This window comes from Gopherus evgoodei, chromosome 4 (genome assembly GCF_007399415.2).
Source record: "Gopherus evgoodei ecotype Sinaloan lineage chromosome 4, rGopEvg1_v1.p, whole genome shotgun sequence".
NCBI classification, from domain to species: Eukaryota; Metazoa; Chordata; order Testudines; family Testudinidae; genus Gopherus; species Gopherus evgoodei.
The window spans coordinates 77272224-77288622 of NC_044325.1; the positions used below are offsets into that span (position 1 = coordinate 77272224).

The 16399-nt window shown below is 46.5% G+C and overlaps 1 protein-coding gene across 1 annotated transcript in view; it reads right to left on the reverse strand.

Annotated features, from left to right (window-relative positions):
• Positions 1-559: 559 nt before the first annotated feature.
• Positions 560-16399, reverse strand: part of CRY2 (cryptochrome circadian regulator 2) — a 31554-nt gene continuing 15714 nt past the window's right edge. Inside the window, exons 4-12 of the mRNA XM_030559961.1 lie at positions 15333-15517; positions 9085-9173; positions 7736-7876; positions 6828-7139; positions 5863-6014; positions 5496-5698; positions 4896-4985; positions 3209-3350; positions 560-2654 (exon numbers count right to left, since the gene is read on the reverse strand). Coding sequence (XP_030415821.1) covers positions 3211-3350; positions 4896-4985; positions 5496-5698; positions 5863-6014; positions 6828-7139; positions 7736-7876; positions 9085-9173; positions 15333-15517 — 1312 coding nt within the window. The 3' untranslated portion in view covers positions 560-2654; positions 3209-3210. The remainder of the gene's footprint in view (positions 2655-3208; positions 3351-4895; positions 4986-5495; positions 5699-5862; positions 6015-6827; positions 7140-7735; positions 7877-9084; positions 9174-15332; positions 15518-16399) is intronic.

Consider the following 16399-nt stretch of genomic DNA (forward strand, 5'->3'; position numbering starts at 1 on the left):
GTGCAGGCCCAGCCCTGTTGCATTCCTCAGGGACAGGAAGGGGCAGGGCTGGGGCGGGAAGAGGTGGGGCTGGGGCTTTGGGGAAGGGTACAGGGACCATGGGGAAGAGGCGGAGCAGGGGCTGGAGCAGTAATTTCCTGGTGCTCTACGCATCTGCGTACTTTGCGTATGGGTAAGGATGACCCTGTCTCTATTCTTCCCATGCCACTCTTTCCACATGGAATACTCTCTAAGACTGTCTGAAAAGTCACTATACACTCATCAAGACCTAAAATAAACCGTGTACTTTGCCTCTCTTCTCCCTTCACATTTATATCTTCTCAGCTTGAGAACTCTTCAAAGCAGGTTGTTTGTCTTATATGAACTGCACCTAGCCAACTGTGGGGGCTCCGGCTGCCAGAATACAAATACTGGGGATGACAGAAGAGAACAGCACACATTCCCCTCCCCTGACATCCACAAAGCTTTGCAAGAGGCCACTTGAGGACTTTCTGCCCTGGCACAGAAAGTTCCTCCAACCTACACCTGACTCACTTGAAATAAGTGAAAACACAGCAAGTAGAGGGTTAAAGACATTTATAAAACAATGTCATATTTACAGACAAGCATGAAACCTTCCATATGACAGAAGTCACAATTTCTAAATTCTAAGTGTACAAAGTGCATTTCTTTCCCCTTCTCTCTGCAGAAGAGGACAGGGGTCTCTCCTTCCCCTAAACCCTACAGTTACAAGGCTATAGGGGCCCCTCTGGGTAAAGATTTGGAGACAAAACCCCAGCTATGCTGGTTTACTGTGTTATTTCTAAATCCTCGCTAGAGGATATTAGTCTGGAAAAATAGACATCAAACATGGTCAGGAGGGGTGACTCACTGTTTGCTTGGAAAATCTGGTCAATAGATTCCACTGGAAAAGGAAATCTGGGGTCAATGCCCTAGTGTTAGTAGGAAGGAAAGATTATTTATCGGCTGTTTAATAAACTAGCTCTTGGTTCTGATACAATTGCCCCACCTCCCCATATTGTAAACCTTTCATATGCCCCTGAATTGCTGCATACTTGTAACCTCAGGGTCATTTATGAGGGTGCCCACATTGAATCCAAATCTATTCAAGATGGGAAACTATGGTCTCCCAATGTCACGGTAAGGGAGCAGGTTATTAGTAGGTGAGGCTATATGTAAACCTAAGCCGCTGTTTTGGCTAGGGGCTATGTCTGTGCCAAGTAGGGGTTTCAGACTGTGAATAAATACATAGTGCTAAGAACAGCTACTGGAGACAATTCCTTATGAAGGCTGCAGAAACAGAGGCCCGTCTACTCTATTCCACCCATCATTTGGGAAGGCAGCCTGAGGGCCTGTGAGCACCCTATTGAAACAGCATGAAATACAGAACAAGACCAAGGGATGTATGGTTAACAGCCTGTATGTCCTACAAAGCTGCCAGGTTAGAATACAAAGCACTGAATGCAGGTGTGGGGGAAAGATGCTGTGCAGGGTACATGGCCATAGGGTTACACAATGCAGAAACCAAACACACAGATGCAAATGCACTGCAACCTACAGGAAGCGGAGCTGATATCCACAAAGAATGGGCTATAGAGCCCAAGGAAGACTCGCTAATCAGAGCTGCCTAACAGCCCAGCCTCATTCTAGTGGTACATTCACTCCACATCAGACGCTGCACAGGCTTCACACTGGACATTGCTCACTCTGCTTGAAAGGGCGGCTTCTTAAGGAAGGAAAAAGTGCAGGAAGGGTAGAGGCCAGAGCCCAGTATGGCCAGAATAGTTTTCCTCACCAGGTGTAGCTTTCTCTGCTACTCAGAGGAGCAAATTTCTAGGAGAAAGCTTCATATATGATCAAGTCAGTCTTATTCTCAGAAGAGTCACCCTTCTCTTGAAATTTCCTCTCAAGATGACCCCTAGAGGCAAAAGCCTGCATTCAACGGCCTATTCTAGGCATCTGCCTCATTTGGAGACTGGCCAGGGTCATGATCAGGCACCAGTATGAATGTTATTTGCTCAATGAATCTTAAAGGGATCCCTGGGCCATGGAGGGTGGTCATGGTTACTGCCGTACTGATGTTCCATTATTACAGCTTCATCCTTTTCCCAATCCCACTACTTTGCTGACTGTCTCATACAGGTGGACACTTCAACATGCTTTGAGACCGGAGCTGTTCAAAGAGATGCCTCAAGGAGAACCCTGTTATGCAGACAGGAGAATTGGCCTGTTTGGGGCGACAGACAATTCACTGCCTGCCATTTAACAGGAAGGGTGACTATTTCTTCTGACATGCAGATGATGCTCCCTGTAATTAGGCAGCAAATGGACCAGTGCATACAAATGGAAAAGAAAGATACACTTGGGAGAGAATGGAAAACTTTTCCCCCTTCCAATCTGGGCAGATTCCAGGTTTGGCTGAGAAGAGACAAGTTTAGGTCCCAGGGCTTCTGTATAACAGTGAGCCAAAATGTACTCAAGCACAAGTGATGCAATCTCTCTCTGTGGCAGCCACCAGAATTACACATTCAAAGACCTCCCACATTTTCAGCTGTTGGTCAAAAGCTCTGATCCCTCTGGAAGCAGCACCCCTCCACTGCTGTGGCAAACACTCCAGCACCCCAACTCTTCCCTTGTGATTCTCCCATCTCTGGCTGCAGAAAAAAAAGGAGAAAGAAGCATTTAGGTATCAGTCCTCTTTGCAGAACTCAAGATAGAACAGAACACAGTCAGCTTCTCTCCAACAGGAGTGTCAAGAGCATTTCCAGTGGAGTATGAGGAACATCATCTTGCCCCCACAAAGATGTGCTGCTCTCCCTCCCAGCCTGCAACTTTTGGAGCAGATTGGAACCAGGCTGTGAAGTCTGATTATGTGGGACAGCTGGTTCCTATGAAGAAGGGAGCAAAACCCAGCAGAACAGGTCCATAAGATAAAAGCAGTCTGTGTTTGCTAAATTAACAAGGCTGCTGCCCTCTGCTGGCCAGCTAAGCTAGAACCTTGCCAAGCAATATAGCAACATGAATACAAGACAGGAGACCCACTAGAAGTTACTTGGTAGTATTGTGGGGCTATCAAACCACAATAAGATAGTTTTAGATTTTTAAACTGACAGCATTTAAAGTTGGGCACCACCAACTGTCAAGAAACAAGACCGAGGATGGCCACAGCACCACAATTATCCCAGAGCAAGATCATGGGGCTACTCACGTTCACAAGTTCTTGCTGGGGATCTCTGAAATGTGCAGACCCGTCACTTTGGCTCGTTTGTACAGCTCTTCAGTGCACAGCTCCTCCACTCCCTCATGTTTACGCTTTGGAGAGGTCTGGCCACAATGCAACAGCCTCTGAACTACAAGAGGGAGAGGAGAGTCACTGCAACATTTCCTCTGGCCCTACGGCGTCTCACATTTACTGCTTTAGGCACCTATATGCTGAGACAGCAGGGGAAAAGGAGAGCCTACAATGCCAAAGCAACAGGAAGTGTGGCCACAACCTGCCTCCACCTTTTTTGGGGGAGGGACACAAATGTTTAACAGACAGGATACTGAATCTCAGCAATTCCAGCCTAAGCCCTCGTCCAGACTAACCCGCGGCATCGGCGGGTTAAAATCGATTGCTCGGGGATCGATATATCGCGTCTAGTCTGGACGCGGTGTATCGATCCCCGAGCGCGCTTACATCGATTCCGGAACTCCATCAATCCGAACGGAGTTCCGGAATCGACACGGAGAGCCGCGGACATCGATGGAGCCCCGTCCAGACTGGTGAGTACCTCGATTTTAGAAATTCGACTTCAGCTACGTTATTCTCGTAGCTGAAGTTGCGTATCTAAAATCGATTTTAATTCCTAGTCTGGACGTGGCCTAAGACAATCACCAGAGTCTTCCTGCTCTAGTAAAGGGCTAGTTTTATAGAAAAATTATTTGCATCTCCCCACCCCTCCGTGTCCTGTGTGTCTAGACAGGTTCTATGGAACCGTAGTACATGATGCCAGAAAGAATCGCCGACTAGAGTTCTGTGGGCCTTTTAGGAAGAGCTCTCTTGGGAATTCCCAGCAAGTCTAAATGAAAGTGAATAAGATCTATACTGGGGCAGGCAAAATACGGCCCGGAGGCTGGATCTAACATTTCTGTCTGGCATCTTCTGCCCTCTTGCAATCTCTGAGTCCAGGCCTCTAAAAGTCCCGTGGCACAGCGGGGCGCTCAGGCACGCTGCCTGCCTGCTGTGGCCCCATGCCACTCCCAGAAGCGGCCAGCTGCTACTGGCACATCTCTGCATGCCCCTGGTGGGGGTGGGAGAAGTGGCTCTGCGCACTGCCCCTGCCCCCAGCACTGTCCACATAGCTCCCATTGGCCAGCTTCCGGCAAATGGGAGCTATGGGGGCAGTGCTTGTGAGCACAGGCAGTGCACAGAGACCCTGTGCTTGCCTCCCTATCTGCAAGGGGCACGCAGAGACGTGCCAGCAGCAGCTGGCCGCAGCCGCTTCTGGAAGCAATGTGGGGGCCATGACATACAGGCAGCCTGCTTGAGCATCCTGCTGCATTGCCGACTGGGAGCCACCTGTGGTAAGCGCCTCCCGGCCAATGCCTGCACCTCACACCCCACCCCTTCCTGCACCCCAACACTCTGCACGAGCCCGGAGCTGCCTCCTGTACCCAAAGTCCTTCACAGGCCCCCTTATCTCCTCCATTAATATAGTAGTAATGTGCAGCCTGTGACGACTTACCAAAATTAATGGAGTGCCCGCCCCCTGCGAAAATTGCCCACCCCTTATCTACACCATTTTACCCCCCCCCGCACACACACACCTGTTCCTTGCTGAAGTAACCTTCCAGTTATGGGCTCCAAGTGCCCATTAACTTGTCTAGGTAATTTACCAACAACTCCTGCTCACCTGTACTGGTGCTGCTGCCCTGGCCTGATGCTGGGTCTGTGACTGGGTTACTGAGCTCTTCCGCACAGGAAGGGACGGAGGCCAACAAACCTGGGAAGAGAACGATCACTGAGACTTCCACTGAGGAACAGGCTCTTGCTTTTCATGGGGAGCTCAGAACACCCGGGGTGCAAACACCTAGTGGTGCACGTGTTGATGAAAGACAAGCTGGGTTTAAAGCTCAGGTGGTACAGTGCTTGCTGGGGATCCAGGTCCTGGCCCCCACGATCCCTTCTCATTGGGATCTTATGCATGGGCTTTAGGAGTGAAGCACAGGGTTTCTGGTCCCCAGTAGGCTCCTTCCCAATTTCAGTTACCTGAGACCTATTCCCAGCCTCCACAGCTTGCCTTACTGAGGTGCTCATGGTCTCGTCTGCATTCCCAGGGAAAACATGTACCTTTAGAGAAACTTTTGGCAGAAGCCACTTCCTCCTGGAAAGGGCTGGTCAGGCACACAGCTGCCATTTGCTGTACTGTGAATCCTCCTCCCAACCCAACCATCTATCTCCTTCAGCTGATACAGGGTTAAAGTGCACAATGCCGCACGTGTCTCATACTTACAGAGGCCCCTGTAGCGTGACAGCTGCTGGTAGATCTGTTTCATGCGTTCAATGTTTAGCCGGCTGGTCTCTGCATGGTTTACCATGGGTTTGGGGTAGTCCACTCCAATGATGCACTTGGCTGCCTTCTGCACTGACTCAGGGGCATTCCATGGCTCATAGATGTACCGTGAGGGGAAGCCCTTTAACTTGGGCAAATACCGCCTGCAGCACATATAAAGAGATGACACCTTATTCAGAGCACAGCCACAAAGAGTTCACAAGTCTGGGATAAGCAACAAGTCAGCCACCCAGGCAGGCAGATTGTGCAGCTGTGTGTCACTGGCATGCTGGGAGGTATGTGAGAAGCACCCACCCATATTTCTCACCTAACATAGTCACCACTGGGATCTGTGCGGCGCCCAAAACCCACAGGGCAGTAGCAGTGGAAGAACTGCTGGAAAAAAGCACTGCACGAAAGCCACATCCAGCTGCCGGCGTTCACGCTGAAATCTGCATCCAGCAGTAGCTCATCAAACACCTGCAGCAATCAGAGGGAAAGATGGTGAGGGAATCAACCTCCAAGGGAAAGACCCAGTAGCAGGGAACACTAGAAAATAGTCTCAGATGCTAAGTATCAGGTGGTCAGGAAACAAATCTTGGTAACTGGAACAGGAGCAGTAATGCAGACACCGGACCATGCTTCCTTACATCTCAATCATTTCCAATGAGAAGCCCTGTCTGGTCAGGTTTTCAACCACTACCGGTTAGCTCCTGCTGCTTTGGACTCTGCTATACAGTTTTACTGCAAGATTTGGACACCAACCCTAAACTTGGAAGTGTAATGTAAGTATGCAGAATAGAGCAGTTCTGTGCAGCAGAACAATCAAAAGTGAGTAAGGGTTTTTTCTTCTAGGCCTCACAATATCCATCCCCCACTCTGAGTGGAAGCAGGATACTAGTAATAACCCACTGAATTCCTGTCCAATTTGGTTCCTAGGAGTTGTGTATTCCAATTTCAACTCTCTATCAGAGTTTCGGCCCCTTGGGGCAGTGATGCCTCTGCCTCCACTTGGGCTGGGGGCACTTTTTAATAAACAGCCCATATTAACCAATGGGTCCCATTTACATAGGTAACTGTAGACTATCCCATATTTGCTTTTAGGACTTAATTGAATTAGGCAGAAAAAGCTAGGCTTGTGACCAAAGCAAAGCCAGCTAGCTCATCCTCTCTTCCACATTACTCTACATGCCAAATGACTGCCATGACAGTACTGCCATCCCAGCAGAATGTGCCACCAGGATTTTGCCCTCCCCATGCTCTGTTGCCTAGGTCTAGAAATGCCTGACTTACCCTGACTCCAGACTCCCAGCTGATCCAGAGGTCACCCCTGGTCAGGAAGCAGGCCACAGCATGCCTGGCCAGGTGGTGGATCCAACCTTCTTGTTTCAGTTGGGTCATGATAGCATCAATCCAAGGGAAGCCTGTCTTGCCCTCTGCCCATTTTGCCAAGGCTTCAGGATTCCTGTCCCAGGGGATCTGGATGCAGATTGGGTTCCCCTCCATGCGGTCAAATTTGGGATTGTTAGTGGCTGCCGTATAGAAAAATTCCCGCCAGAGAAGCTGCCCATATAGTGAGAGTGGTGGTGTATTGTTACGCTTCACCTATGGAAGAGGAGAAGCAGGGACAAAGATATTAGCCTTTCCCAGCTTCTGCACCTGGGCAGCTCAGTTCAACCCTCCCTCTGCCCCATCACTACAGGCAATTCCTACTCAGCGACCAAGCCTGCTAGCTACATTTGGAGCTATCCTCTGAACAGCCCTTTACCAGAAACCAGACTCACTGCGACAGAAAGCACCTGTCTTTAATCTAGTCTGAGATACAGAAGGAACTGATCTGTCCAGAACAAGAGGACAAGCACTAGAGCCAACCTATAGCTAATGATTATGAGGGCTCAGGCTTGAGAATCCAGATAGCTACTGCTAAAATCTACTAATTATGTCTACAAGAGTCTTGCCATTTTTGTAAGTTTCCCCCGGGAGGGGGAACTATATTTAAAGAGCTGAGCACTGCTTCATAGCCAGTAGAGTTAGAGGCAGGGGGAAGGAGGGAATGTCAACTTACAGCTTCTTGAGTCAGAAACAATGGAATATGACAGAACTGCAAGGGAATTAACACAACCCCCGTGCTCAGAACCAGTCTGGTCCCTAGCTTGCCTGACCAGGAGGAATCCCCCACACTCCCATCCTCCTTTTCTCACCTTTTTATAGAGATCCCAGAGGCGGTAGTAGAACAAGCGGCAGGACAAGCAGCCGAAGCGCAGGTAGGGACTGAGCCCAGTGGGGCTCGCCAGCAGCGAGTTAGCGTTCATCCTTGGCCTTTCATAGTTTGCAACCCAAGCCTAGGAGCATTCGGGAAAGAGAATGGGTTTCAGAAATGCAGTAGTTCAAGGAGCAGGCTGCTGGGCAGGGACACAACTATCTCCGGTAGGTTCATTAAAGCCCCTTACATTTCTCGGACCGTATCCCTAGTGAACTTGCTTCATCCATTTGTTGGAGCTGTTTCAAGCTGGCTATTCCACACTCCCACAGCAGTGAGAGGAACACAAATCACTTCCCATTTAAAGGGAATTTGATCTAGTCATGCTGATCTGAGAGGGGGCTATTAGCTCTTGTCTGCAGCATAAGTCTGGGCCTAGGACCTCCCAAAGGTATATCCTAGTACTTCAGGTACATCCAACTCTGAGCCACATGAGGAGAGAACTTAACTGTCTCCCTGACACATGCAGCAAGGGACTCCAGGAGGAAAGACTACCGTTAAAGATGGCAGCCTGCAATTACATAAAGCTGAGATTCAGCACTACCTACAGAGTATTACACTGAAGTTTTATTTCCCCCCAGTGAAGCATGGCAGGATGAAACTTGTGAACTGCACAACTACCATCAAGAAAGGTTAGCATTAAAGAGACAACTCAGTTATTTCTGTCTGAGTAATTTTATCTTGTATTGTTACTAGTAACACCTAATACTCTTGTTCTTATTGTTATTTACTTTGTGTGAAGCAATAAAGAGAACAGGGTCAACAGAAAGTGTCTAGATATTACAATGTGTGGCTCAAGGTATAACATGGCATATGTCATTAACAGTCCTCTCATGCCCTGCCTGGGAAAAGTCTTGTCCTGTTAGTGCACCTGCACAAATGTCTCCAAGTGAAGATTAAAAAGGACGTGGAAGGCAGTCTGCAGCCAGCATTGTACCTTGGTAGAAGGCTCTTCATTTATGCTACCCCAGAGAGAATGGGGCTCAACACCCTTCATGCGCCAAAGGCACTGCAACACCAGCATTGCTTGGTGAGCGAATTCCACCCCTAACTGCATGTACATCAATGAACTTCCACTTCAGTTTGGGCCCTTTGAAGCCTAGAAGTGGGGAGGGCACATTCCCTATGTCCCACACAGCCTGGGTCCGACAGAGTCATTCCTTTCAACACAGAGCTGTGTCTGCTGCTACAAGCAACAGAAACAAGGGGGACAACCAGTGTTAATATTTCTTAGCCAGAGGCCTCAGCATGCAGAAAGTACCATTTTCTGAGTGAAAGTAGGTTGATTACCTTTCTTTCCAAATGCTTATCCAGCCGGGCCAAGGCCTCTGTCTCCCCTCCTTTCCAAACTGCTGGGGCAAGCCCATCTGTGGGGAAACCTGAGAGGAACAAACAGGGTGGTAAGGCTGGAAGCCAACACTATGCAAAGGGCCCAGCAGGGCTCTAGCGGCAACAGTATCAGACTTGAAAAAGGTGGCTTCTGAGCTCTCTGAATATTTGGTTTATTGTTGCAACTCTGATCCTTCTACAGCAAAGCAAGCATGACTGCTCTGACACCCCAGTACGAAGCCTGTCCCCAAATTAAGTTCTCCAGTCAGCATTCTTGCGGCACCCCACCATCGTCCATTCGCAAACCCTATCAATGCAGAGTGGTCATCTACTGTATCCTCTATCAGGCTCAGTATCAATGATAAACAGAACAGCCAGGAGGGGGCATGTTGTATTAATTCAGATGGATTATATGGGTCCAAACAGTTGAAGGTATTGACAATCATAATTAGAAAAGCTAAGGCATAAAATGAGTTAAATCTAGCAAGGGTCATAAAATGCAACAAGATGAAGTTCTTTAAATGCACTAACAGCAAGAGACAGACCAAGTGTAGGTCCTCTACTTAGCAGAGAAGGAGAGTAAACAACTGATGACATCAAGAAAGCTGAAGAGTTTAATGCCTATTTTGCTTTAGTCTTCACTAAAAAGTTTAATGGTGAACAGATAACTCAACACAATTAATATTAACAACAAGGAGAAAGAAATATAAGCCAGAATAGAGAAGAACAGGTTAAAGAACATTGAGGTAAGTTAGATATATTCAAGTAGGCAGGATCTGATGAAGTTCATCATGGTACTTAAGGAACTAGCTGAAGCAATCTCAGAACTATTAGCAATTAACTTTGAGAACTCCTGCAGGACGGGTGAGGTCCCAGAAGACTGGAGAAGGGCAAATATAGTTACCTGTCTTTAAAAAGAGGAACAAAGAGGACCTGGGAAATTATAAATCAGTCAGCCTAACTTTGTTACATGGAAAGATACTGGAACAAATTATTAAACAATCAATTTGTAAGCACCTGGAGGATAACACCATTATAAGGAACAGATGGCATGAAGTTGTCAAGATCAAATATCATGCCAAACCAACCTAATTTCCTTCTTAGACAGGGTTACTTGCTTAGTGGATAGTGGGGAAGCAATGGATGTGATGTGTCTTTATTTTCATAAGACTTTCGACAGTCCCAAAAGATATTCTCATAAGCAAAGTAAGTAAATATGGTCTAGATTAAATTACTATAAGGTGGGTTCACAGCTAGTTGAAAGACCATACTCAAAGAGCAGTTATCAATAGTTCACTGTCAAATTGCGAGAGCATATCTAGGGGGATCCTGCTGCAGTCCGTCACTATTCAGTATTTTCATTAATGACTTGGATAACGGAGTGGAGAGTATGCTTCTAAAATTTGCAGACACCACCAAGCTGGGACGGGTTGCAAACACTTTGGAAGACAGGATGAAAATTCACAGCGACCTTTTTTGAGAATTGGCCTGAAATCAACAAAATGACATTCAATAAAGACAAGTGCAAAGTACTTCACTTAGGAAGGAAAAAAAAATCAAATGCACAACTAGAAAATAATTGGGTAGATGGTGGTACTGCTGAAAGGCTCCTAGGATTACAGTGGATCACAAACTGAACACAAGTCAATGTGATGCTGCCGTGAAAAAGGCTAACATCATTGTGGGGTGTAGTAACAGGAGTGCTAGATGTAAGACACAGAAGGTAACGTTTCTGCTCTATTTGGCACTGGTTAGGCCTCAGCTGCAGTACTGTGTTCAATTCTGAGTGCCACACTTTAGGAAAGATGTGGACAAATTGGAAAGACTCCAGAGGACAGCAACAAAAATGAGAGATTTAGAAAACCTGACCTATGAGGAAAGGTTAAGAAACTGGGTACTTTTAGCCTTGAGAAAAGGAAGCTGAGTAGGGACCAGATAACAGTCAATTACTCTCCATGTCCACTGAAGGCAGGACAAATAGTAATGGACTTAATCTGCAGCAAGGGAGATTTAGGTTACATATTAAGAAAAACTTGCTAACTATAACGGTAATTAAGCTCTGGACTTGGCTTCCAAGGGGGTTGTGGAAACCTTATCATTGGATGTTTAAGAACAGGTTGGAAATACCTGTCAGGGATAGTCCAGCTTTACTTAGTTCTGCCACAGCACAGAGGGCTGGACTTGACTTTTCCAAGTCCCTTCCAGCCCTACTGTTCTATGATTTTATAACCCAGTCACTCTCCAACATTAAACAAGTTTAGGGATTTGTTGTAGTGAAACCTCACCCTGCTTAACACCATGGCAAACACTATTAGAAATCCCTCTAGCCTTTTATTAATGATACAGGGGAAAAAATGTTAAAGCACTTTAACATCCCTTGTTCACTTGAGCTGGGTGATTTTCCTTCTAAAAACTCCCCTTGTTCAACAGTGCTTTAGATTGTACTAAAGATGGTAATAACTGCCCTTTTGGAGAGATGGACAAGAGCTGCTGCTGTTAAAGTCAGATCCTGTTTTCTAGAAGACTAACCACCACAAATTTACACAAAAACGAGAGAAAAAGAACAGCAAGGATAAAAAAATGCAGCTTCTATATCTCACACTGACTCTTACTTACACCCTCACTGCCAGAAAAAACAGACAGCACATGGTCTTATCAGCCACTCCAAGACCTGGCAAAGTTATACCAGCACTAGGCTGTTCAAGACACTGCATTTAACTGGCTCTTTCCAGCCACAGGCTTACAGAAGCATTGCAAAATAGAGTCTTCGCTGGCTAAGCCAGACTCTTGTGAGAGAGAGAGAGAGAAGGAAAAGAAAAGAAAAAGAAAAGAAAAAGAAAAGAAAAAGAAAAAGGACAGATGGGGGAGCAGGTGGAGAAAAAGTCTCAAATCCCAGCTGGTGTCTGGGATTCAGCTGGAGCTGGAGGAAGAGGTTGTGTCATCTGGGTCCCTCCCTCACCAGGACATCTCTCAAGATCACGATGCCCAAGTGGGAGTAGCAGCCATGATGATGAAACATGCTCCAGTAGCCAATTTTCCTTCCTAAAGTCTCATTCTTTAGGAACCCAAGAGTGAGTGATGGGTGGAACATCCCACTCCCTAATTGTTTAGTCCATCAGTTAGGTCCAATAGCCAATATACCAATTTTGGATTATTAGTTTTCTGGTTTCACACTGTTCTTGCATACCAAGCATGATCTTAGCAGTTCCTGAGTTGTATCAGTAGCCCTTTTTGTTTGACTAATTCAGTCTGTCTCACTTTTGCATCTTTTCCGACCAACATTTATTGTTATATTTTTTATAGTTGAGCTCACAATTAGGGTAAACCTGTAGGCCCAATCATCACAACAGGCACCTCTGCCCTATCAGATTTGCTAATCGATGAAGTATCTTCCAGTCAACCCAGAAGTATCTCATCACACAGGCTGCAAGTCAAGGGAGACTCTTAGGGCTTGGCTACACTGGCACTTTACAGCACTGCAACTTTCGCGCTCAGGGGTGTGAAAAAACACCCCCCTGAGCGCTGCAAGATACAGCGCTGTAAAGCCTCAGTGTAATCAGTGCCGCAGCGCTGGGAGTGCGGCTCCCAGCACTGCAAGCTATACCTGTAGAGGATGTGGAGTACGTGCAGTGCTGGGAGAGCTCTCTCCCAGCGCTGGCGCTCCGACCACACTCACACTTCAAACCGCTGCCAAATTTCAAGTGTAGCCATACCCTTAGTTTCTCAATCTGGTACTAGTGAAGATACTGGACTAAACAGCACTGAGCATCTATATCATATTAATCCCCAGAACAAGTACAATATGGGTAGCAGCAATGCAGTTTTCCTATACAGGTCCCTGCTTACAAAACGATAGGGGAGTTCAGATACATTCTTCATTTTGATCTGAGACTATCCTCAAGAGCCAAATTCCCCATTATTTTCATATAGAAGGACTTCTGCTGAGTCCTACCAACTTTTCACACAGCCCTCCCCTTCCCAGTCTACTGAGGCAGTGTCCCACAGTACCCAGATACTACTGGAAAGCTGACAGCGGCACTTATCTACATATGAACAATACTCCAAATGCAAGCAATAACCTTGCCCTTTGCTTACATTTAGATTCAGATCCTTGATCTGGGGTTGGGATTTGTGCATCACCCTCTGCCTTGAATATTCTTTTCTGATGCCATAGAACCATCAGCAGCTGATGGGACTGAAGCGGACAAGCATGGAACTGTGACGCTGCCAGCTCATGCTAAGGTCAACAGGCCTCACTGAACACTGACAAATTCATAGCTAGAAACCAGCCTGGCTTATCTGAGCGTTAGCACTGTTAAAATAGATGTTAAGTTTATAAGAATGTGTTTAGTGGTTAGACTTGATGAAATGTTTGTAGGATACTGCACATACTGCTCTGACTTACAATATCTGTATCCCTTGGTATAAAGTTATATTGAGTGTTTTCATTGTGAACCTTTAACTGTGTAACTCACAAAACAGGAAAGAAGCATTAATTATTGTAAAGTGTAGGGCCTGCACACAAGGCGGCCCATTGAAACCAAATGAGCCATTTTGAAACACCAAAGGACAGACTGCTGATTGCTCTCCCCCCCCCGCAACCTATGAAGAGGAGATGGCACAAACAGTCCCATCAGTTTAGGCTCTGAAGGAAGGGAATACAAATCCCTGACCAGAAGTAAATGGATCATTATGCTGCTTGGAATTTGGAGAGGGAAATATTTCTAAGCATAAGCAAGGGATCCCCCAGCTGCCAGGCTTGGGTTAGCTTTAGAGGACATAGAAAGCTTGCATATCATAGCATTTTCTATCACCTTTTGGAATCTAAGACTAACTCAGTGGTACTCCGACCTCAGGGGTTCAGGAGTCAAATTAGTGATTAACATTACACAAAAGAGCCCACAGTAGTGGGAATTCATTGTTTCATTTACTATATATATAGTAAGTAAATGAAACAATGAATTCCCACTACTATGACTCTCATATGATTAGTGATTAACATTACACATCTATATCTATATCCCTCTCTCTCACAGCAAAATGAATGACTAAGTATTATTTTATCAACTACAATTGATTAACATAATAAAAGCATCCTGACTGGTTAATAATTAAATCAGTGTTTTAATACCATGTGCTGCAAAGAGCCACTTGCAACTCCTGAGCCTCAGTCTCACAGCTGGGACTCGTGTGTGTGTGTATAGGTTTACCTATTTAACTGTGTAAACAGCACATTCCTTTTTCTTAGTTAAATTATAGGATTGGCTATAAATGTTGTCTTTAGTCTGAAGTCTAAGATGTAATTGACCTGAGATAAGCAACTGGACTGTTGAGCCTGGGAGTAACTTGAGTCCTGTTGTGATTTTTGATGTAAAGGATCATCTATCACAAAGGCAAGTTTGCCTGGGTGGCAGGATAGACAGTACCCAAGAGGGCTGTCTGACTTCACGGTTAAGCTGCTATAATGCTTGAGGAGATATCACTTGTAGCTTAGTTAGTAAAATTAAAGTACAGAACTCTCAACCAGTTTGGGTGAGTGCCCTGCTTCTTGACAGTCTGCCCTGAGGTTGGCACTCATGCTTGTGAACTATTCCAGACAGTCTGACAGGAACTACTCATATTTTCTCCCTCCTCTCTCTACAATCAATTTCTCTCCTCCAAATCAAATCCAAGCACTTACACAGCTTGAAAGCAAACACTGATTCCCTCAACACCAATGGGAACTTAAGGGTGGATGGCAGCAGTTTCAACAAAAACTTTTGTCTGAATCTCCAAATTAATCCTTTTTAGTCACAGTAAAGCACGTGTGACAGTCTCAGCTTAGCATGATTAACACTCCCAGATCTGTCACAAGCAGCCTGTCAGGGACCAAAACAGAGGATGCAGTGGGTCCAGACTGAGCAGCACTGTGAGGGCCTCAGGGCTGAAAAAGCGTGCAAAGGATGGCAGATCATACTGAGAGGTATCAACAAAAATGTGGGGAGGAAGGAGAGGAGTTTGCACTAGAATCAAGTATAACAGACAGCTGGACAATCAGTGGCTCATTTCCCCAAATTCCATGGCTCATCCAGTGTGCTGCTCCCAAGGCGGTAGCCTGCCCAGGTCAGCTGAAAACAATGAAATCATTTTGGAAGCATTCCTACCAGCAGAAACATCCTAATAGAGCTTGTTTGGTTGGTAGTTAAGCCCCCTCAACCCTGGACACATACCCAGCTCCTCCAGCGATGGGACTCCATAGGTGTCATCATGATTCTCCTGGATCTCAGACTTGCACTTCTCCATCTGCTGGCTTGTTATGCTGCTCACTGGCTTTTTGGGAAGCTCCATGCGACTAATGATGGTCTGGAAACGCTTGTACGTGAGAGGTGGTTTGTGGCCATTCAGCTCGATTATTCTAGACACACAGGCCCAGGAGACAAGAGTTAGAAAACAGCTTCATTCTCATGGGAGGGTTGGGGAAGAGCACTCAAGCACTAGCCCCCTTGGATTCAGGGACACTTTTCTCTGGATAGAGATATCCCAGACAGACTCACCCTCCTCCATTTGGATCCATCCCTTCAACTAGTTATTAAAGAAACTCCAGGCTAACCCCATTTGCAGGAAAAGATACCTCAGCCTGCACTAGTCCCCATGCCATGGCCTGCTCCCAGAAAAACCCAAGCTTGAGACAATGTGTGCCCCCACCCAAAGTGAGAAATCCAACCTACAACAGTCACCCTCTTTTCTATTGCTCCCCCAGATGACAAATCCCAGTTTAGTTGTCCCATCCCTCTCTCTAGATCAGCAAAATCCAAGCTTCCATCATTTCATGTGCTCCGCACCCACCTTTGAGAAATCCCAGCCTGCATCCAGCCCCCTCCCTATACTAGAGAAATCCCAGCCTGTGCTTGTTCCTGTTCCCTCCACACTAAAAAAATCCCAGTCCATCTGTCACTCTGCCCTCCTCTACCCTCTCAGAGGGCAGAAATCCCAGTGTGCCTCACTCCTCTCCTGGGAGAAGAAAAATCCCCATCCCTCCCCAACTCCATATGATTGCAAGCAATTCTGTGTCATACTCAGTATGCCATTTACTTTTTAGTGTTCAAACCAGGAGCACAGGCTGCAAGGTAGCCACAGCTCCCTTCTACCTTCCTAAGTGCCTATAACCTGCCCAAGTCTCTACTGGGGAATTAAATGTGATGCTTCCCGGAACAGTGCTAAAAAAATTTGGAGAAGACTGTGTGGCAATCTCCCTGAGCAGAAACAAGGGCATTTTTCCTCAGCACTGTCCCCAGCA